Source organism: Haplochromis burtoni, unplaced genomic scaffold, assembly GCF_018398535.1.
Source record: "Haplochromis burtoni strain Fernald_Lab_line unplaced genomic scaffold, NCSU_Asbu1 Contig_623, whole genome shotgun sequence".
Lineage (NCBI taxonomy): Eukaryota > Metazoa > Chordata > Actinopteri > Cichliformes > Cichlidae > Haplochromis > Haplochromis burtoni.
In genome coordinates, this window is record NW_024582984.1 from 73,203 (window position 1) to 97,550 (window position 24,348).

General features: G+C 40.1%; 1 protein-coding gene across 1 annotated transcript; it reads left to right on the plus strand.

Moving 5' to 3' along the window:
- Positions 1 to 466: 466 nt before the first annotated feature.
- On the plus strand, positions 467 to 24,004 carry cwf19l2 (CWF19 like cell cycle control factor 2; the record flags this gene model as incomplete). Its single annotated transcript, XM_005948885.3, is given in 19 exon segments — positions 467 to 571; positions 2,574 to 2,684; positions 3,415 to 3,540; positions 3,879 to 3,992; positions 4,347 to 4,466; positions 5,067 to 5,160; positions 7,778 to 7,893; positions 8,689 to 9,223; positions 10,584 to 10,788; positions 12,028 to 12,148; positions 13,298 to 13,399; positions 16,565 to 16,693; positions 17,191 to 17,328; positions 22,229 to 22,441; positions 22,662 to 22,778; positions 22,922 to 23,077; positions 23,186 to 23,266; positions 23,454 to 23,555; positions 23,683 to 24,004. Coding segments are annotated over 19 exon segments (2,826 nt in total), but the record flags the coding sequence as incomplete, so codon positions are not given.
- Between the last annotated feature and the right edge of the window lie 344 nt (positions 24,005 to 24,348).

Here is a 24,348-nt window from a genome sequence, read left to right on the forward strand (position 1 = left end):
GGTAGAACAGGAGATTGGCATAATTAGATTAGATGAAACTTTATTAATCCCTTGGATGGGTTCCTCCAGGAAATTCAGTAATAAACAAGAAGCAAATAAATCTGCAACAACTGTGTGATGATAACATGTCAATATAGGTCAAAATCTGGGGAATATTTCCAGCACCTAGCTGAATGACTGTGGATTGTAAATACAGTCTGTATTTATGATTACTATCTTCATTGTAGACACTAAAATCACATTCTGTTGAAGTGAATTAAATTGTCATTGTAAATGTAAATGTTAACTGTCAGGTGAAACATTGTGCCAAATCATAAGTGTCCATATATAATGAAATAGGATAAGGAGAAAAAATTGAGTCGAAAACATTGGACGACAAAATTACTGCCGTCTTTTTGAACTACAACAACCACAAAACGACAGTAGTCGTAAACCTCAACGCTTTACGACACTTTACAAAAACATTGACGGCGTTGTTATGGCGGAGTACGGACTCAGTTTTGAGAGTACAAGTAGCATCGATGAAAGAAAAGAAAAGAAACGACAGGCACGACAAGAGGCGCTAGAGAAGGTACGAAATGTCAGCTTCCGAAACAATATCTCTCTGTTTAAATCTCAATTTGTTTATTTGCCATCATTTTTGGTTTAAATCATACGCGTTTTATTCAAAGGAAAGCTAGCAAGCTAAGTAGGCTAACACCCACAGTCATGTTAACTCTTAGTGTGAGTGTTTTGTGACACAGCAGCGTCTTTTCAGGGAATTATCCGTACTTGTTATATAAACCGGCACCTTTGTGTCGTTTTTGGTCCCCCTTTCTCTGTTGGAAAGCTAACAGGACTTGTGTATCTTCACAATAACCCGATGACATTTGTGTATCTGAACAGGCAGATCCTGTCAGGCTCGTAGAGAGAAGGCAAACACTGAATGAGGCAGATAGCAGACATGTGTTTAACAGATGATATATGCCACAGTGTCAGCTACTCGCGCTGCCCGTTTTAAAGATTAGGACGGCCTCGTTGTTATAATCACATATATACACAGTTTGTCGATTGGGCGTTATCTTTTTGCCGTGCAGCTTTGTTTACACTGTTAGCAGATGGAGGTACTCCCACAGAGTGCACCTGATGATGCCTCCAGTAGATGAGCCACACTATCTGCTTTGCTCACACGTAATTGAGGTGGCTAAAGCAAAGAGTGCCACCTGATTTATTATACTGAGTTTAAAGTGGAATAGAAATGATTAATCAATGTCACACATGTAAACATAAACTGAAAGGCCGTTTAATGTTTAAATATTTGACAACCTCAGCCCTCATCTCCTGTGTAATAAGCAAAACAAAGAGTTTGGGGACTGCCTTTTCGATATTGAGCTGTCAAATTCTAATAATTTTTAATGTCAGCTTTTCGGTTTCTGGCCACCGCATCAGGCTAGCTCTGCATCTTCCTGAACTGGTATTATACTCACCATACATTTTTTTTTTACATATAGGTGGTTAATACCGGGTTAGATCCCCTTCTGTCTTTAGATCTGTCCTAATTTTTTGTAATTAAGATTCAACAAGGTCTTGGAAACTTTGCTCAGATTTTGGTCCTTATTGACGTGATAGCAACACACATGAATTGAGATCTGGCGGCTGAGGAGGGCATCGGAGTACAGTGAACTCATTGACGTGTTAATATTTTTTATTTGTAACATGGTATTTCATCCAGCTGGAAGCAGCCTTCTTAAGATGGACACACTGTGGTCACAAAGGGATAAAAAACACATGCAGTGATATGCAGTTAAACTGTGGCATTTAAACATTGCTAATTTGTTATGAAGGAGCCCAAAGTGTGCCAAGAAAATATTCCCCACACAATTACACAACCACCAGCTGCCTGAACTGGTGATACAAGGCAGGATGGATCTATGCTCCCATGTTGTTTCCACCAAATTCTTACCATATTCTCTTCTGTTATGGCAAGAATCAAGACTCAGCAGATTAGGAGACGGTTTACAAACTTCTGATGTCCAATTTTGGTGAGCTTGTGAACTGCAGCCTCAGTTTCTTGTTTTTAGTTAGAGTGACACCCAGTGTGCTCTTCTGCCACTGTAGCCTCAAGGTTCAATGTGTTGTGGCTTCAGAAATGCTCTTTTGCATACCTTGGTTGTAACGTGTGGTTATTTGACTTACTCTTCCAATAATAATAATAATGGATTGCATTTATATAGCGCTTTTCAAGGCACCCAAAGCACTTTACAATGCCACTATTCATTCACTCTCACATTCACACACTGGTGGAGGCAAGCTACGGTTGTAGCCACAGCTGCCCTGGGGCAGACTGACAGAAGCGAGGCTGCCATATCGCACCATCGGCCCCTCTGGCCAACACCAGTAGGCAGTAGGGTAAAGTGTCTTTCCCAAGGACACAACGACCAGGACAGAGAGCCCAGGGATCGAACCGGGGACCTTCCGGTTACAGATGCGCTTCCCAACCCCCTGGTGTACCTAATAAAGTGTCTAATAAATATATGTCACAATCCAAATGCTAGTAAAACTTTTGAAGTGTTTATTTCCATTTTGTCATCCAGGCCAAGCAGCAGTATGACAAGGAACAGAGGAGGAAGGAGCTGAAAAGGCAGAGAGGGGAGGACACTTGGATGCTCCCTGAGGTCAACGAGAGGCTGCAGCAGATAGAAGACGTAAGATGGAACATTTATACTCGTGCAGACCTTGCCTTTAGATAGTTGCATGAACCATCCTTACTGCGTTTGCTCAAATATGACTGGGCTCGTAAAAATATGTATTTTTAAGACTTATATTACAGATTTAATACTTTTAATACATTTAATACTTAATTTAATACTTATATTACAACAAAATAAAACTTTTATTATTTCCTTGAAGTAATGGCTGCTGGTACACTGGGGAAATCTTTGCAGTATAATCATTTCTTAAGTTTTACAGTAGGTTTGTGTAATTGATTTGTGTGCACTTTTCTGTGTTGGAGCAGTTTACGTCATGAAATAATTAAATAGGTAAATATGTTTTTAAATACAATTAATCAGTACATTTGATTAATTATGCATTTGATAAATAATTCATTTTCTATTGAAGGTGTAATTAATGACACATTTTATACAATTATTTATCTATTTTCAATTTTGGTTAATTAATTAGACGATTTATTATTTCATAGTGTATTTATTTAGTTCTTTATTCATTTCATTTTGGAAATGGATGTCGATCACTGTTGGAGACACATTCCTGTGTTTGTTCTTTATTGGAGAACTTTAACCTGGGGAAAAGCACACGTGCATATCTTTTATGATTGAGAAATGATTCCGTGTGCATTTTTGACAAATTATGGTTATCTAACAAACTTAAGGTGAAGTTAAGAGAAAATAATCATTCCCTCTGCATCTGCTGCAGGAGGGTTCTGTCAAGAGCAAAAAGAAGAAAGAGAAGAAATCAAAAAAGAAAAAAGAGAAGAAGAAGAAGGCCAAGAAAGAGAAGAAGGCGGCAGAAACAGGAGATGGCTCAAGTGACAGCTCACAGGTAGATTACAGAGTCATTTACTGCAGGATTCCTTTAAGCGTGGCCTCAAGTTAAATCCTGAAGATTTATCCTCGATTTAAAGCTGATATCTGATATATGAGCAATTATTGAGCTTTGCAGTTGGAGATTTCATATTGTAACATTTCTGAATGATCAAAGCATGTTTATTTTGTTATAAAGTGACATCCTTGTCAAGTGGCAATGCTATTGATTGAGAAGACTGCAGCTCTTGTCACTCTTTGATTGATTTTTTTTTTTTTTTTTTTATTGCTTCCCTTCTTTGTTATCATTTCCTGTCTTATTCTCTTTTCCTTTTATTTCCTCTGACTCTGTGTCAGGACTCTGAAGATGAGTGGGTTGAGCTTCAGCCTCAGACACAGACTAAAGCCTGGCAAGTTCCCAGTGAGTCCAAACCTTCAGAGAGCGATGTCAGCCCAACACAGAATGTCCAGGTCACTTCCTCAACAAGTCTTTCTTTACTAAATAATTATTAGACTCAGAAAGTAATTTTTCAAGGTATTTTTAATTGTAGAATCAGGTTTCCTGAATGATAATGACCTTTTCTTTTTCATTTTTCATTATAAGAGGCGATGCTGTCTATAGAGATATGAAAGCATTTACACGTGCACACAAGCTTTGTTTGCTCTTAAACCGTACTCATACTCATTAATTACTTCCGTAAAGTAGCAAATTTGAAAATGTTTTTGGAGTTTTTCACTTCTTTGTTTGTTTGAGAGGAAACGTGTTATGTGTTAAGTTGTGTATTTTCCTCGTTTAACTCTCCACCGTCTTTCTTCACCCCGCAGAGAGATGAATGGATGACTTTTGACTTCCTGGCAATGAAGACTACATCCACTGCTGATAGAAGGGCTGAGAAAGAACGTCAGAAAGAGGAAGAGAGAGCCAAGGCTCAGGCCATTGAACAGGTTTGTGTGTGTTGTTTTTTTTCCCCCACTTAGTTTCTGGCTGCAGAGTGACACTACCCAAATGCATCGCATCATAATAATCTTTTCAGCATACCATGCAAGAAGAGCAGTTTCTGAATCATCAAATTAAAACGAACCTTCTAGTATTTGCTTGCTTTGTCATAACTACTGGGAGCTGGGTCGTGTGATGAAAGTGTAGCTTTCTTTATAACTGCAAAATATTCACTGCAGAGTCTCTCACAGGTTGAGCATTAACTGTTGGTGGTGCGTGGCATAGCTACAGTTTAATGTACATATCACATTAATTGTTTTAAGGGTGTAACAGAAAACCTACAGCGAATTATGAGAACTGCTCAGCACAGCACGTCCTTGGATTCCTAACAGGATGCCAGTCAAGTAAGAAGTAGCTTTGATGAACTGCTGTTAAGAAAGTTAAAGAGATCGTTTATGTCCAAATTGTTTCTCTGCAGCTTGGGTCGAACCTCTCACCCAAACAGTGTGAGTGAGACGTTCGTTTGTCACCGCTTACTGTTTTTGTGCTCCTGTTGGATTATTTAAATGAATATAAGATGTTCTTTTGTGTGTGTTTATAATTCTTAGGCTGGTTTGCACAAATTAGAGCTAAACCCATACTGGAAAGATGGAGGAACTGGACTGCCCCCAGAGGAGATGACTGATTCTGCAGCAAAAAAAGGTAACATACTAGACTCTATTGAGAGTTTTCCAGTTTTATGATTGCGAAATGTAAACTATTCTTTGAGGGTTTTTGTCTCATCTCCTCAGAATATAATTTGATTCTTAATTGTATTTGTTTGTTTCACTTTATCATCAGCGAACATGAATATCCATTAGTTATATTGGTTTAGATTGAAGTGCAGAGCAGCTTATACACTGTACATAACCTAACACTGAAAATAGTGTGCTACTCAGATGTTCTACCTGTTTGTCCCGTTTTCTGTCTTCTCTTGCTCATGTGACCTTGATTGTCATGTTTTCTCTTCCATCCTTCTCCCTTCTGCTGGGCTTCAGCTCAAGTAAATGACACATTTGACAAATCCGTGGTTTACTATACTGCCCATTCGCTCAAATTGGTATTTGAAATGTTGGCTTTAAAATAAGTCCCTTAAATGTACATTGATTTTAAAACTGGGCCTACTTGGTAGTGTTATCTTTGAGGTTATATCACACTTTTTTTCCTGTGTTTTCTCAGCTTCTCTTTTTATGTACTTTAAGGACCTTTGTTCATGTTGGCTTGGAAGTTGCGTTCTATATTTAATTCTCATCCTTTGAAGCAACTATCTTGATTTAGGAAAGATCTTGTACATACTGCTTTCGAGTATTGTAAATAAATGTACTAAATGATTTGTAAAATACTATGCGGGGGCTTTAACATCTTCCCTTCCTGCATGCCTTTTAATTGATGGATATTTTATTTGGATACTCTTACAATCTGAGGCCTCAGAGGAACATTCCTACTATTACAAATAGTGACCCTCTCAACCCCACATTTATATTTCACCCTGAACCTGCCCACATTGAAAAAGACTGATTTCTTTGAGCCACAGTCCTACTCAAGGGAGTTTCTGTAAGTTTGTATTGTTTTTTGGGAGGGTTTTTTATGTGTTTGTTTTTGTTTTTTAATTAGCCAGAGACTTTGCTGGTGTTCTGAACGTGCAGAAGAAGGTAGAATAAGATAAAAAGAAAATAATAAAAAGCATGTTTGTAGACAGAAAACAAAATTGGCCGTGTGACAGGAGAGGAAGAGAAAAGCAAGGCTTCTGAGTCGGGGATTTGGGAAAAGAAAGTGAGAGAGCTGCGTTAAGCTGACAAGCAAATTCAGATATGTACGCACGTGTCTGTGATCTCTATACCATAAGTGAAGCTTCCCTTGAGAGCTCGCATAGCCTCTTGTAAACTTGAATTGAAAGCAAAGCAAAATAGGATGAAACAAAAACAAATACATGGAGTATTCATGTTTAATTCAAATTTAGTGTGGTTGAGGAATGTTGTTCACCTCATTTCTCCACACTTTTTTAAAAGAGATAGACAGAAAAAAGACTGTAGTCTTATATTTGTACAGCGTGCTTTAAGGACGACAGAGTTTTAGCTTTTTGCTCTCCTCTCTTCAGCTTTGAAGCAGATATTTAAGCAGTGGTGTGCTCCCAAACACAAAGAAATAAAATGCTCATTGCTGACCTTGACCAGAGAGACATTTGGCTTTGGTCGGTGCATTCGTCATGTCGTATTGCTCTGGGAAGTTGGAAGGAACATTAACTTCCCATAGATTTGAGAAATGTGTTTATCTAGTTTTTTCCCACCTCCCTAATCCTGACCTTGGGTTCGTCTCTATTACTCTTCTTCTTTTTGCCTCAGCCTGGCTTTCTTATTTTGTTCACTCGCTTTTTGTGGATTTTTTTTCTTTGTACCTGGGATTAGGTGTTTGTTTTTGGTTTTGTTTTCTTTTGTTTCTATGATGGTGTGTGCAAAAAGTCCACTAGTGAAAGATCACCTGGATCTACTGTAGAGTTTAATGTAGATAATGCTAGTTAATGTCTGGTACAGGGTTGCCAAACATAAGGCCTGGGGGCTAGAATCAGCCCAGCAAATACTCCAAATCGGCCCATCTTAAGAAAATGTGAAGGTGTGCATACATTTGTAACTTTTAAATGAAATTTATATTTTACAGTTTTTCCTGTTTCCTTTTTTGTAGTTTTGCATCTGTACCCCACCACAGTGATGTTAAAATTCACAATCAAGATATGATTGAACTGCTTAAAATGACAGACTAGCTTACTTTTAAATATCAGGATAATTTTTTGAAGGAAAATCCTTTGCACCCAGTGACCATGTGAAGTCTAGACCCCGTAGGCTTCACCAAACGTGTGTTTCCACCCTTGAGATGCTCCGCCTGTTCTTTACTGCAGTCACCTTCAGCTGCTGCTTGTTTGTGTCGTTTTTGTAGCATTTTGCATCAGCTCCAAATCTTTCATCTGTGTAATTTGCCATGAAACAAAGAGGGTAGAAGCCTCGCCATGAAACTGCTGTCAGTTATTTGTCCTAATGATTCTGAGCCTTTGAAAATGTGGGGACTGTGTATAAAAATGACTGCAGTTCCAAAACCGATTTGTAAAAAATTTTGTAAAACCCTTTGAATTAAAGCAGAGAGCCTGCACTTAAATCACAGCCTTGGTTGTTTGATTTAATTTTGCCTCTGGCATACAGAGGCAAAATGTAAAAAAAAATATGTTTATTAAAATAAATGTGTTATTCAAAAACCTAACTGTATGTGTTTTCCCTGTGTATGCCTACAGGCCCAGTAGTGAATGATGGTGGTCTGAGCTGGCTGAGGAAAAGCTACCAGAGGATGAAGGAGCAGGCAGAGAGGGAACAGCGCAGCCTCAGTGATGTGGTGGCTGAGAGATACGGAGTGAGAATTAACTCTTGCTGCTCTGACACATTCGCACACATACATGTGCACGTAACGGATGATGACGCTGCATAACAATTGAGATTTGGACATAAAAACATCGACTGACGTTCACGTTTATCTTAGTAAGAAAGGCTTAACTGTCAAAGCAAATGCACTTAGAAGACGAGGATTTATGCACACATATTCCCTCACTACTGTGGGAGGAAAGAGACACCTTGGACACCTTGTTCTATTATTAATCTGTGTCTTTGCTGTTTGACATCACACACACACACACACACACACACACACATACACACACACAGTGCCTGGTGTCCTTTGTGTTGTGTCACTTTCAGCAGTTTCAGCGTTTGTGCATCTATTTATCAGCGCAGAAAAAATTCACTGTCAGAACATTGTGTGAATAGAGCGTGTGTGTTTTTCTGTGTGCATGACTTCTGTTTCCTTTGTCAAAACTTTGTCAGCAGCGCAGCTCTTGTTTGTTATAGTAACGCAGCTGACTTTCAGCTTAGTCAGGAAGCCAGAAAGCTGCTGCTTTTTTTTGCCTGATTCATGTTGAACTGCAGTAAAAATACCTTCAGAGTCACCTGCATCTGAGGCCAGCAAAATTTTTACACATCAGAGTAGCCTGCTGGAAATTATACACCAGATACATTATGCATTCACTCTATTGTTTCCTGCCACTTTTTGTTTTATGTGCCTTAGGTCCAGAGTAAAGTTCAGGTATGTGATCTGAAGATCTGAACTGAGAACATTTGCCTTGTGGTGTTTTGTATTTCTGTCCTTTTATAGTCAATGGAAGAATTTCAGCAGAGACTTGATGAGGCTGAAGAAGCTATGTACGACCAGAAGAGAAGAGAAGGAGATGGCACAAGCAGAGGCGGGTGGAGGAAAGGAGAAGAGGAGTACAGGGAGAGGTGGAAGAGAAAGGATGAGGACGGGGAAGACAGAGATCGGTGGAGAAAAAATGAAAAGGACAAGGAATCGTCATCGGAAAGCCGAGAAAGATACCACGGTGGAAGGGGAGGGTATAGAGGAAGAGAGGAGGAGCGAGGTCGAGATGGAGACAGGTATAGAGAAAATGAAAAGGATAGAGAAAGGAACAGGAATAGAGGCAGAGAAGGAGAGAGGGACAGGGATAGAGGACGAGGCAGAGATGCAGGCAGAGAGAAAGATGGGGATAGGTGTAGGGATGGAGGAAGCGAAAAAGGTAGGACCGATGCAGCAGCATCATCTTCTGGGCAAAGCTGGAATCAACACTCCCTTACGCTTGGATCATTGCAAGGCCGCTTCCTCAAACCCTCAGAAGATGATGACAGTGGTGAAAGTGAGTTTGCGTCAAGACCTTTTCTTATATGTACAAAGAAGCATCAATATATTAATCCCATTTAGGGAACATTTGCTACATAATGCTACAGTCATTATAGGAAAAACAGCAATTGGAGATCATGACATGGCCATAAGAATTGTGACCATGCACTATTAATTTGTGATCTTATTCACTTTGCTTTGAAGACGGTGAACATGTCTGCGACCACTCGCAGTCAGCTGATGTTTACAAAGCAACTTGAGTGCATCGAGATGGTGTTAAAACTGTGATAAGACAGTCTGCTGTCAGTTTACAAGGTAGACGGTGGAAAAAAATGCAAATCTGTTGGCATCTACAAACAGAAATTCACATGCAGAGTCCAGCCAGAACCTCATAGATTTGAATTAGAAATTCAGAAATTCCTCCACAAATTCTGATGTAGTTGCTGTAGAATCACATTTAACCACAAAATGGCATATATGGTGTATAAATATGGAATATAAATCCCATATAAATATGGGATTATAACCAGAGTCATACAGTTGGCACCCATTTGAGTCAAGTCACCTCTTCAAATCAAATCAAATCAAATCACTTTTATTGTCACATCACATGTGCAGGTACATTGGTACAGCTCTTGCAAAGAGACGTATTGCAGATCTGCAGACCTTCGCTGAGAGTGATTGCAGTCAGTCTGAGTCGGACCGCGATTTTTTTCGGAGGCAGGTTTCCTCCCACCAGGCAACCTATACAATCAAAAGTGATCGCCAGAGGCTGAGGGTGCTGCCTCTGAGTGACTACTTGGCCATTATAACTGCTTGCGATCGGTCACTTGACGATGCAATCACTGGGTAATCAATTTTTGTTTTTTGGTTGTTTTTTTTTTCCTTTTATTTCCTCCTTAGTCAAAAGGAGGTGGCCGTCTTGTTTTTAATCCTGTGTGAGAAAACACCAAAACACCTTAACGTTGCTTCTTTCAATGTGGATAAGCAGCAGCTCCACTCTAAACCCCCTCCTGAACGAGTGAACTCCTCCTCCTATGCTAAAGTCCATCCACCCTTCGACGAAAGCTCATTTTCCACACTTGTGTCTGTGATCTCATTCTTTCGCCTTTAAAAATTAACAATAATAATGTCAATAAAAATGTCAGCCCAAGATTAACAAATTTATGAAGTTTCTCAGCAACGATGCTTCATCTGGCGGCACATGGCTACATAACATTTAGGACACTACTATTTACCATCATTGGGCATCAGTTACAATGATTGCAATTAGTCTGCGACTGGTACGTTTGGTACCGACTAGTGACAGAAGAGACGATTAGTCATCTTGTCAACTATTTGTGCACGTCCCTAATCTTTAGTTCGTTCCTCTCCAGCTCCTCAGCGTCTTCCTCCTCCTGCACGACCATCCAAAGGGTTCCTGAAACCCAGCTCTGATGATGAAGACTCCAGCAGAGCTCCAGCCTGGAAGAAGAGCAGCAGTCCTGCCTGTGAATCTGACACCTCTGATAAACCACAACAGGAAAACAAGAGAGATGCTGAGAAGACTGTAACTGTTCCTCAACCTGCTGCACCACCAAGGTTTAAAGTTTTTTTTAAATTATTTTAATGCCTAAAAACCAAAACTTTCTATGATGTTAAACTGCATAAAGCTGCAATAGGTGCAATTTATAAACATTCTCATATTTTTCTCTCCTACATGCTAGCTTACCTAATAATATCTTAACCACTGTTGCATATGAACAGACAGACGGAAATAAGCTCTAAGCTTAGCCAGTTGTCTTTTATCTATGCTGTTTTTTGTTTGTTTGTTTTTTTGCTGTATCTAAAACTGTAAATGGCCCCTGCAGCGGAGTTTCTGCCACAATGCTGTTTGCTCCATGTTTCTGGTGTCGGACATCAGTCACTTTGTGAAAGCATTTGTTATGAGCTCCTTCACACAGCGTTTCCCAGTAGTCAGACTGATGCAGTTTAGCTAATTCCACCATGCCCCCTGCAAGTCTTCTTTTTTAAAAAAAAAAAAAAGAATTTCCGTCTCTCTTATTCGCCTCTGTATTATACATACATACATACTAATCTCAGACAAAACCTTTTTAGAACAGGGTTTGCAGCATAACCTTGCGTTTCTAACACCGAAATGTTTAATTTATTTTGCAATTTGTGAGACAAACATTATGAAGAATTTAAAAATAACTGCAGTAACTTCAAGTCCAACATGGTCCTTTGTTGTAGGCCAGATGTTGGAGTATCAGTGCTATGTAAAGGCTTCACAGTTGTTCTGTTTTGCCTCATTAAGCTGAGTTGTTTGGGTAAAACGGCACTCAGAACCCCTGCAGCATGAAATGAGTCTACAGTGTGGCAGCAGCATGAAATGATGCTGTGAGAAGTGTAATAGCCTAGAACGACGCTTCCCAGGCTGCAGAGCTAATCCTTCAAGGCAAGGATGTAATGATCTCTGGAGGGCTCAAAGACTCAAATGATTCATAACACATAAACACAGAAGCAAACAACTATATGGTTAAAATTAAAACCTTCACAAATACGTTTCCAATTAGAAGATAAAGCCTCTTATCAGGGTGGCATCATTGTGTCTTTGAAAGCGGCCGTTCGGAAGGCGGAGTACGGAAAAGTCTAAAGGAAAAGAGGAAAACAGTTCAAGTGAATTTTTATTTTTTAAACTTAATGGACAATTTAATTTTGCAGGTTTCTATTTAGAGTTATGAATTTGACATATAGTAAATCGGTGACATGTTTTAAATTTTCCTTTTCACCTCTTTGTTTTAGTGCACCCTTCAGTCTCTCCTCTGTGTGTTTACCTAGGGCTGAGAGCGAAGGCGAGGAAGAAGAAGAAGAGGAGGAGGAAGAGGTTCCACTGTTGTCAGAGGAGGAGCTGAACAAACTAGGGTCCAAGCTAATAAAGGCAGAGATCATGGGCAATACGGTGAGGCAGTTATTTATTACTGCTGACCTTCTGTCAACCTGTTTTAACTCGGGCATTAATTTCCTCCAAAGCAGCAGTGTTTCAGACCAACTGGGAGAGGCCCTGGAGCAGAACGAGGGGAAGCACTGGGGAGAACGTGAGTCACGGCTGGCCTGGGAATGTCTTCCTAGAACAGCTGGAGAACGATGCCTGTTAGAGCTTAGAGACTTCTTAGACTGCTGCCCCAACACCTGGACCTGGATTAGTGGCAGCAGATGGATCGATGGATACAGAAACGCCTTTAGAACTGACTTGTTCTAAAAGACATACCTCAGTCTAGTTACTTGTATGCTACAAACATCATTCATAACGGAACATTGTCCGGTTTAATGCAACCTCCCGTTTTGACACAGAGTTGAAAAATCCTCTGGTATTGTGGCAATTCAGTATTCAGTTTGATTGATCGCTTGTATAGTACAATAGTCTCAGATGATCAATAGCATATAAACACACATGGATATGACTACATGAATAAGTCAGAATTTGTTGATGTGAAAAATCCTCTAAAGTTCATATTTGTTGTGAAATCCAGAGTTAAGTTGTTTGGCTTTGTGGGAGAGTTGATACTGATTTGCCTTTCCTCGGCACATATGCTTCAACTCTCATCTTTGCATGGATTTAACAGCACATCAGGGGATCTGTTAATTTATAGCATTCATTGATCCGCGCACTCGAGCCTTCCTCTGTCTGTTTTCCTGTGTCGATTCTAAGAGTGCTATGGGATTTCTTCTGGTGCGTGTCAGAGCTGCCTGTTACAGTGTTACCATCCTGGCTATAATCACCTCCCTACATGATAAAGCAATCAAACTATGTCTGTTTGCACACCTGTGTTCCATAAGTGCAGTTCACAGTCACACACTTGGCTTTAATGAAGGTATCAGTGCACTACACTCACCTCCCGCTTTATTAGGAAATCTTACTAAACTGTGGGGACTTCCTTCTCTTGTTTATACTCACCTGATCAGGTCTGAAAGGATCTTTGATTGGTCAAGGTCTCCTGTCTTGGTCAAGTTTTCTCTAAAGCTTTAAACTTATGTTATATATGAACATTGTGTTCTTTGTTTTATAACTAAATTTCTGTTTTTGTGTGTGTGTCTGTGTGTGATTTAGGCCGTCATTGAGAAGCTGAAATCACAACTGGAAGCAGCTCATAAAGCCAAAGAGAAACATGCTGCCAGGAAGAAGCTACAAGAAGCAGCCAAATCAAACCAGGTCTGTAGATACTTTACAAAGTCACCATCTAACTTTATCTAACTAGTTATTGAAAAGGGAGACAGAATATTAAAAACACCTCTCAATAACACAAGATGACCATGAAGCTGTGCGGTTGGTTACAGGGTTGTTCTCAATGCGGTTTGCTTTTCGTGCGAAAAGCCGTGTAGCATTCCTAAATGACACAAAGATGGTCGAACAAGACCGAGAACAAAACATTTTTATTTTTCACAAAAAGGAAAACGTGTTTTTGTACGTTTCTTTATTCTCAGCTTTAGAAACTGTCCCTAAAGACACCTTCCAGCTCACAGAAGTCTGACCATGTCAGCTTCACATCCGAGTCACTCAATTTTTGTGTTATGACAGCAGCCTTAGTGGGTCAGACCTAAAAACATTTACGTATCACTTTTAGTGTGACATAAGACTAATCCACATCTATTAATGCATAGATATGTGTAAGATTATGACCTCCAAGGGAATGGAGGAACCCCCACCTCCCCACCCCACCCCCCTAAAAAAAAAAACATCCAGAAATTTTGTTTTGAAATCTGCAAGACTATGCAGACAGGCTTTGCAGAAACTAAAGGAAGTGTTAGAAGCAGGAATGAGCCATGCAGCTGTGGAAAGATGCAAAGGAGGCTCAGAATGACTTCCTTAGAGAAGTTTTGAGCCGGATGTCTGTTTTTAGCAGCATTCTCACATATTTATATCCAGCACCCAATGTTGCACACTCACCGTGGCTTTCTCACTTGTTAGTATATCTAAATGAAAGCATGAAGAACAACAATGTAACAGTGACCTGTTTCTAAATGATAGAATAACAGCATTTTAGCAAAAGTGATAAGGCCAGCACTGTTACACATCCTGTATCTGAAAGGGTGAAAGGGCTGATATATACAGGACTAAACGTGTCCTGTGTATATAACACACACACACACACACACACACACACACACACACACACACACACACACACACACACACACACACACACACACCTTCAGATGTAAGTGAACTCTGCTGTCATGGGGGACTGCTTGTAAAAATAATTTATTTGTTTGAAGTCGTGTTTCTGTTCAGCTCTTACGTCGCGCTGTCTGGAAACTGCTCCTGTTCAGCCGCTTCACCAGATTCCTAATGAGACACAAATGTCTTGTAGTGTGCTGACGCACTCTCCTATCAGAGGTCAGGATAAGTGTGCATGATGTATGTATGTGTATATGTTTGAAATAAGAGAACACCAGTGGGGCCAAGTGAAAGGGGCCGGATGCATGTGCTACCATGTCTGTGTCCATAGCGCAGACAATTCAGTCCTCTAACGTCAGGGCACTGCTTCTTCTCTACTTACTGTCTTACTAATGTCTTTTCTGGCTTCACACGCAGCTGGATACCCAGACAAATGGTTGCATATTTCTTAGATGAGCAGACGCTCAACAACTTTATAAAGACATGAAAAACAGTGTGATTATTCCTATAATCTGTAGATCATTATTTGTAGGTTAGGCCAGATTTATTCCCAAGAAAGGCTTCCCTGTCCAAGTGAAAGGACTAGAATGAAATACCTGGTAAGGGTTCAGGGAAAATGTAATAATTCTTAGGTTTTAGTGCACTTATCAGCCGAGAGGTACTTCAGCACTGTAAAGATGAAGTGGTTTTGATTTGCACTCATTTGAGATCCTTCCAGTTTGTGTTGTTATAGAAGGCAGTTGGCTTCTTTTCAGTGTTCAGTGTTTTGACTCTTTTTGAATGTCTGGCTTGTATTTAGTGGTTTTTTTTGCAATGTGTGGAGACTTAAGGCCGTACTATAGTGACTAACGTGGAGGAAATATTCTCTTCTATTATTTAGATTTTTGTCTTCTCACCCATAGAGATGGGAATCACCAGGCACACCACAGTAGAATATTACACAATACTTCACTGCTCATATAAGATTATTGCAATTTTTGACATTTTGTGAGATGCTGAGTTTTGCAATAACAGATATTGTGATTTATCACATTTTTCAACTGGAAATTATCTCCTTAAAGTTAAACTTTGTCATATCTTTTAATTCAATAAGATAAAGTTATCCTACTCTTGAAATGAAATTGTCAAGTATACCAACACTGTGACTGAAACCTGCCATAAATGTTGCTTCGAGACAGTCGGTCTGCGATCGCTGTGATACGTGATCGAATGGGTTCAAGCTAACAATCTGTTTCTGATCGGAAAATCCTAAAAACCGAGTAGAGCCAAGCTGAGTAGGTGCTAGTTGAAAAGAAGCTTTTGTCACCACATGTTCCAATCGGTAGATGCAAAGAAGATGCTGTCTTATTTTGACCCACGTGACTGAGGCATTGGATGCTCTGAAATAGGAAGTAGCTTTGTCAAGCTTGGTGCGCCCAGTGTTGGATGGTTTTTTTGTTGAGATGTAAGTTTGCTCATCTCATGTTACTGCAGGATTTGCGTGCATGAGACCAGCCCTGTTGTTCATAGTAGTCCCAGAGTATTTTAATGTATTTGATAAAGTATCTGTATTTTGTGTGCCTCTGTTGATAAAATGATGCAATATCGCCATGTATCCCCACCCTGACCACCCAGTTTTCATTTTCATGTGGCGTCCTCTCATCTTCTTTGTTCTTCTTTCCCGTCTGCCTGTCAAAACTTTAAAACTTTAATTAAACTGCAGTTACACACGTCTTTCCTTCTGTATTGATCGAATCAAACTGATAACTCTCACCAAAGCAAAGTAAAGATTAGGAGAGTATACGTAAAATATGGAGATGTTAGTCCTGTGTTTTATTCAGAATGATATGAAAGCTCAAGTCCAGCCCTTTCAAGCCATTTAAAATTTCACTGCAAGTAAGATGTATTTTTTATTCTGAAGGAGCCCAGATTATTAGTTGAAACTCAGCTGCTTCCTCTGTCTCGACAGCCTGTGAAATCTGACAGATCCACAAACATTAGATCCATCCTCCTCCTTTGCAGTGATCTGAGTGATGAGACTGAAAACGTCGCCTTGCTAGTACATTTCAAACAGTTTTCTTTTTTAAAATATCATCAAAATTGTTTCTTGTTACAGTTTGTGGTTGTTGAATGGTTAAAGGTTGAGTGCCTGCACAGACATAGTTTTGTGTATTTACAGAATTAAATAGACCTTAAAATTACCCACTTGATTTGTTTCAGGCCTCAGATGGGACCAGTGAAGACCGGGAAATCCTGCTGTTCAGAACAGACGAGTCAGGTCGGGCCTGGCCTGTCAATGCCCCATCTGGACCTCAGGAACCGCACGGAGGACGGCGAAAGAAGAAACAGGTAAGGAAAGAAAAATTATGTAATGCAAGAAATTAGATAAATAATCTATTCGTTGTATCAGCTTGCCAATGCTTGGAAGAAAAAAAAAAGACTGAGAGGGTCCTGGGCATTGATGCAACAGAGGTGTTGAGAGATGGGGAGCTAATAAGAGGCTTGTATCCAGCTATTTGACTTCTTTTTTTTGTGATATTCATCGTGTGTGAAAAGACAACAAGCACCTTCCTCTGAGCTGAAACTTGTATGCAAGAAACAAAGCCCTCAGTTTATGGTCATTATAAATTTATAGAGCAGTCTAGTCTCCTTTATTCTTCCTGATTCTTTTTTTCTGTCCACTGTCTCGCACCTCCTGTCAAATATATGATTTCAGATGTTTTGAATAGACTTTAATCTTCTGGGAGTGCTTATTTTAAACATCACACCCAATTTCCAGTGATTTCAAAAAAATCTTGTCTCTCTTTGCTTCTCTTTCATACTTCTGTCTTTCTGTCTCGTTTCAGATCGAGACGCATGTTGACGGTGAGCGTGTCCGTTACTTCCAAGATGATGACAATGTCGGTCTAAAGGAGATGGTGAGAAGGGAGAAGATGAGCTCTGCACAGGATCAGAATGCCCTTTACTCTCGTATGGCTGCCAAGGTAAGAAGACATTTCACCATAATCGTGCAATATCTTTATTTAACTTCTGAAATGCTTATTTATTTACAATATAAATCGTATAATCTCTTTTCTAATGACGACAAACACAAGATCTTTTTTTTTTAGTGTTTAGGTTTGAACACAAGCCGACTAACACAAAGAAAAGCTAAAAATCAGCCCAAAGAGACTTTGAAGCGATCGCTACTGCTGTTGTACTGTAGAACCATTTGTAGGGAAAAATGGAGGCTACGGTGCTAAAAGCCTGATCAGGTTCAGGCTGTGAGGATGGGGTTGGCATGCACTCAGGCTTAACATTGCTCTGGATACCTTGTTAACTTTGTGTTAGCATGTTGTTTGTGCAGATGCTTTCAAAGACCGTATGTTGTGTTAGCAGTAAATGCAATTTTTTCCTGTCCTGGATGCAGATTGCGCTTTACCGTTTCACTCTTGTCCTTCTACGCAATTAAAAATAAAGGTAATGTCCATTTCCCCACTCCTCAGAACTTGTATATTTCCACCATTTTCTACAAACTCAAATCAGCTGATTGTAGTATCAACTGATCAGGGCGCACATCTGGTAATATGCAGCCACTGCATCTCCAAAAGACTGGAAACTTTCACCTTGGAGCTTTGTTCTGCAGTGCGTAATATTCATGTCAGTGTCTTCTCGACATTGTATTTGCTTTGTTACTCAGGACAGCAAAAAATTAGTTGATTAAAAAAATTAATGAAAACCTCAACCAGGTTTTATCTCTGCAGGACCAATGAGGCGCATCTTTTACACCTTTTCTTTGTTTTGTTTTTAATTTAAATTTCCTCATGTTTGCGAACAAACAGGGCTCCTGTCCACAGTCCTGAAACAACAGCTAAGCAGTGTGCTGTATCCCTGCCACTATATTATTTTATATTTTATCTAGGAAACAGAAATAAAGGAGGCAAAAGTAGGTTTTTATATTAATTAAGGACATAGTGGATCCAAACGAACAAAAGCTGGTTTCAATCTTGGGAGCTGGTCTTGAGTCACATTGTAGTGGATACATGGAAAAGATCTCTGGTTCGAGTTAAGTTAAGGAGCAGATACGGTGTGCTGCCAGAAGCTGGTCTCAAACCTGGATAAATGGCAGGTTTGCATCAGGAGGTGAATCTGCTGTAAAATCTGTGCCAGTCCGACTGCTCTGGCTACTCCCTTTGGAAATAAAGGGAGTAGTCGAAAGCTGCTTCTTTGAGTCTGAGTTCTTTGAGTTCATACATGCTGTCAGGGATGGGTTTTGTTCTTCTCCCATTTCAGACTGGGTTCATACACTGAAAAAATGTAAGCAATCAATGAACCTTGACAAATGCAGGGCATATTGGTTTTGGTCTGCTTATATCCCTGGCAGCAGGTAAGATCAGCAACACACAAACTTGAAGATAGTGGACACAAAATATGGCAAAACAAACTATGTATGCATGTTAATGTGAAAGATTACCCCCCTTTTTTTCTGTCACACTTCTCTGAGGAAAACGGCAGCATTTAAAATTTGCACCGTCACATCAGTGTTTGGTTCGATGTCATTATTGGTTTCTCTCCACTACTAGCTGTCTCTGTGAGACTCTCAGCCACTGTGTGGTTGAAATAGACACACAGCAGAAGATGAGTTCTGACAGGTTGCGGTGCGTGTGTCAGTCTATCAGCAGCTTTGCAGCCCGCACTTTATCATGAGCCAAGACACATTTTCCTCTTCCCTCCTTCTCATGTTTTTTTAGCTGTTTGCTTCTTCTCTTGGTGCAGGTTGGAAAATGATAAGAACCTGTGCAGAAGTCATAGAGTGTGTGTATGTGTGTGTGCGAGAGAGAGCAAAGCGTTAATAAACAAAAGGATGGAGGAGTTGCTATGGAAATTTAAAAAAAAACAACACACACTTAAGCTCTGTCCACATTTTTCCTCGTCTCTGCCTTTCTTACTCGTTTACGTTCTCTTGCTGTCTCAGTCACTCAGCCTCACTTATATATTCACTACACATATGTGTGTCTAAAATCTCACACGCACAGACACGTTCTGCACCTACAAAGAGTGACACTAAAAATACATCTACAGTTACCATGGCAGGACTTCTATAAATACTGCTAATCACAGCTATAGATTGATGATTTACAAAGAGAAAGACAAACTCTCTATTCTCTCTTGATATCGCACTCTGCTTCCCTCTTCGGCCCTTCCTTCTTATCTTTTCTGTTTTATCTATAATTATCCGTCTAAGCCTTTTATCCGCTTGTCCGTGTTTTTCTCACTTTTATTTAACTCTTCTCCGTCTTCCTCTCTTATCCCTCCAACTCTCACCAAGCCAGTCGTATGACTTCAAACGTGTTGGTTACATTTTCCAAAAAGCATAGGTGCTTGTTTGTAAATGTGGGTTTTTGTATGCAGATGGTACGGCTGAAATGGTCATCTCAGGCGGCCCATCTGGCTGCGTGTCTGTTCAGCCAACTGTTTGGTCCAGAGCACGATATCTCCCCAACTACTGAACAGCTGCTCACCACAGTGCCATCAAAATAACCCTGAATTTACCTTTGAGAGGCCTTTGTTGTGGTCCTGATATCTTTGATCGGGTGTCTTGAGATAGATAGTTTTGTTAATTGGAAAAAAAATAAAAGAAATAAAAATTAAACAAGTCGCAAATTCGCTCAAATCAGATAGCTGTGTTTGGATCATCCTATTGTCCTCTTTTGAAGCATCAACTTTTAAGAGAATTGTATTCTATTTTGTATACATTCATTTTGTTGTCTTTATTCTTTTTAAGCATAATTTAGGATGTTTGTAGTGCAGTAAAAATACCACATTTTGGGATCAGCTTAAACGAAAAGCAGATGTGAAATTTAAAAGTGAAATAAGAAGTCAAATGTGGCCTGATGTCTGGATGCGATCTATAATGTGATTTTTAGTATCCGTATTATTTCCTGAGTGTTGCCAATACAAACAAAGACAGCTGAATTTTAAGCACAGTTTTAAAGCTCAAAGATATTTTATGAAAGTTTGACCTCTTCTTCAAGGTCAAATAAGGTCAGAGTCAAAGTAATTTAATATTTAACATCCGCAACATCTGGTTAGCACTGTTGCCGCACAGCAAGAAGGTCCTGAGTTCAATTCCACCATCAGGCCGGGGTCTTTCTGTGTGGAGTTTGCATGTTCTCCCCGTGTTTGCGTGGGTTCCCTCCGGGTACTCCGGCTTCCTCCCACCGTCCAAAGACATGCAGCTTGTGGGGATAGGTTAATTGATTAATCCAAATTGTCACTAGGTGTGAATGTGAGTGTGAATGGTTGTCTGTCCCTGTGTGTTGGCCCTGCGACAGACTGGCGACCTGTCCAGGCTGTACCCTGCCTTTCGCCCTATGACAGCTGGGATAGGCTCCAGCGCCCCCCGCGACCCTGAAAAGGATAAGCGGAAGCGAATGGATGGATGGAACATCCGCATATATCATGTGTTGTCAATACAAACAATGTCAGAACAAAACACAGTTTTAAATAGCAATGTATAGCATTATTATCACTTTGAGCTTCAGATCAATTTGTTGAACTTGAAGGAGAGGTCAGAGGTCAAATGTGAAACATTGTAAATCTTTATTTGGTACTTTCTGTACTGTTGACAATACACACCACACTTCATATTTATAAGTTTTAAGGCTTTTTGTCCATTTTTGACCAATAAATCATTAAGTTGACCTTGAAGACGTTGATGGATGAAAGGCAGATTTTAAAGGATTGTTACATGAATTCACTCCTCCACAGTTCAGTTAAAACTTTTCATGCTATCGGGCTTACAGACAGAAAGAATGACACACACACAAATGCCACCAAAACAGAGCGTCCTTCATTGATGCAACAAATGACTAATTGTTTTATCTTGTATGTGAAAAAAATTTAATTGATTAACATTCCCACACAAAAAATGGCATGCTAGTTTATTTATTTATTTTCAACAATCACATATTTCATAATGTAAACAGTGACTGCAGTGCATGGGTATCCAAAAACAAAAGGAATGCAGCTTTGTGTGGCTCTAATGCTGTTTTATCAAGAACACACAACCTAGTTTTCTTTACCGTCACCGTGCATTTTAACATTTTTCTGGAAACGTTATGGTTGAACATCAGATATGTCGTGTGGCTACAGCAGCGTGCTGTATTCACGATGTATAATTTAAATTGCATCAGGAGTGCATCCGTAAATAAAACATCAGCGGTGATAGTGAGGACTGACGGCATGGTTTGGTTGATTTATTGCTATCGTATGATGCTTAATTAGTCTGTGTGAGAGTGCTCGTGATGGCATGTGTGCAGTAAAATAAAATTGTCTGCTCTTGGCTTAATGCGGTATGTGCTTTTGCACACTTCTATGCCCTCACACTCACTCCTACACACACACACACACACACACACGCACACACACACACACACACACGCATTCCCACCCACACTAAAACTAATCCAATTTTCACTCTCACACACTCACTCCTACACAGCGTATCATGTACACACACACACTTGAGCGACGCTTGACTCTCGCTCTCTCAAATACACACAGATTCCAACCTGTTGCTGGATCACCATGGTGACAAGACTCAGACGTAGAAACACTAGAGTCAGCGTCCTGACGAATACTGTTAATGCACAGAGAGTCGACACCTGCGTGCATTTAGTTGACACTACAGCAATGACTTAATTAATAAATAATGACAGTTTCTATCGCTTTACTGTTTTTAAAAATGTATGTTTTCTCTTTTTGTTTGAAAGTCTGAAACAGGAATTTCAAACTGCAAAATACACAAAAAACAACATCAGACATGAGAGAAAATGTATAGAGACGCCCCCCTCACCGTTTCTGTCTCCGTCTCTGTCTCTTTATCGCTCTCCTCTAATCTAGATGATGGGGAAGACGGACGGCGACAACTACACGCTGGACGACATGTTTGTGTCGAGCGCAGCGCAGCGGGAGGGTGAGGGGAGGGAGGAGGAGAGGATGAGGAACAAAGCCATCGGGGAGAGTAGGAGGCTGGCTGCCTCCATGGAGAAATGCCAGCACTGTTTCAGCAGCAAAGAGCTCCAGAAACACCTTATAGTGGCGATAGGAAGCAAGGTAAGCGCTGGTTAACGCAGGCTGTTATGGGACAAGTAAAAGGAATCTGTGCTGGCATACTTGGATCCTCAATCGTTCGAGTTGTCCATCAAGGTATAATTGGAAATATAGATGATAAAGGTGGGCTGTGATTACTTTTGAAATGTCGAGAAGGTTTAAACCTCATAGATTTATGCATGCTTTGCTAAATTTTGTGTCTGTGTTGTGATCTTGTTCTTAGGTGTACCTAAGCCTGCCTGCAGGAGTGTCGATGACAGAGGGCCACTGTCTCATCTGTCCACTCCAGCATCACTGCTCTGCCACCGGCATGGATGAGGATATATGGTCAGAAATGCAGGTTAGCCCATCAGTGCTCGGGATACTGTTGCTCCAGGGACAACTTTTATCTGCATTTATAGAACAGTGGCAGAAATCATTGGAGCCAAATTGCTGCTATAAAGTGTAACTGAGCTCACCTCTGTGCCACTTTACTGCCCTCAGCTGTTCCGACGTACTTTGGTGCGGATGTTCGAGGCCCAGGAGCTGGACTGTGTGTTCATGGAAACGCACATGAATCCCCGCAGGAGACAGCACATGGTGTTAGAGTGTATCCCACTACCCAAAGAGCTGGGAGATATGGCACCTATCTATTTTAAGGTGTGTGGACCTCCTATCTCTCATCAGTCTAATTGAGTGTATTGGTTGCTTTGGGGTTTAAATAGCCTTTCTATTGTGGTTTTTAAAAAACAATCTGTGTTCTCTTAGAAAGCTATCATGGAGTGTGATGAGGAATGGGCCATGAACAAGAAGGTTGTCGACCTCTCTTCGAAAAGCATTCGGCAAGCTGTAGGTTAATTTTTACTCTGTGCAGTTAATTCATTCTTAATCTGGTTACTTAGTATTTCTCTCTGTTTTTGTTCTGCCCTCTGCCTTGTGTTGTTTTCTGTGCAACTTTTCTTTCAACTTTCTTCTTCTGCTCCTCTGTGTTCCTTTTGAAATGGTAATTTTCATTTTTATTTTATTGCCTTCCCAGGTTCCTCGGAGTCTGCCATACTTTGCCGTAGACTTTGGACTCCAGGGGGGCTTTGCTCATGTCATTGAAAACGAACAGAAGTTCCCTCATTACTTTGGCAAGGTCAGCGGGTGTTTTGAGACTCTTACACGTCATGCATCTCCTTGGGCTTTTTTCTTTCGTTTTTTTTTTTTCTGGTTACAATACAGTACAATTTCAGTACGAGTGACCTCTCTTTCTTCTATTACAGGAAGTTGTAGGAGGCATGCTGGACTTGGAGCCTCGGCGTTGGAGAAAGATGATTAAAGAAAATTTTGATGACCAGAGGAAGAAAGTGTTACAGTTTGCACAGTGGTGGAAACCACATGACTGCACCAAGACTCAGGGCTAGAAAAATTCTGTTTTATTGTTTTGTTGTACTTCTTACACAAACCACCATGTGCTTCCCAGTGCAGGGATCGCATTTGATGAACCTGGTGTAGAGTCCCAATTTGGAATTTAACATAAATGTGCTACTAGCAATGTTACCATGAGATAATTTTCACTGAAATAAAAATAAAAGGACAAATGAAGAAATGTTTCAAAAGTTTGTTTCAGTTACATATGTTTGCGTAATAAATGCATTTTGTCGCTACATATATGCAGTAGATAGTATGTGTAAAATGTTAAAATAACAGTTTTATGTGACTGTAATAGATCATTTCAAAACTTTTCCCACCTTTAATGTGACCTCTAACCTGCACAATTGAATATAGTTTACGTCTGAGAGGTTCCAGAACTAATTGGTATTTCTTTATAATTTTTTAGGGTCTTATAATATAAAATGCTTGAAATGACAGGATGATACTGCCACCGCCATGCTTTACCATAGGTATGGTGTTCTTTTGGTGTTGCAACACCAAAACATATCTTTTGG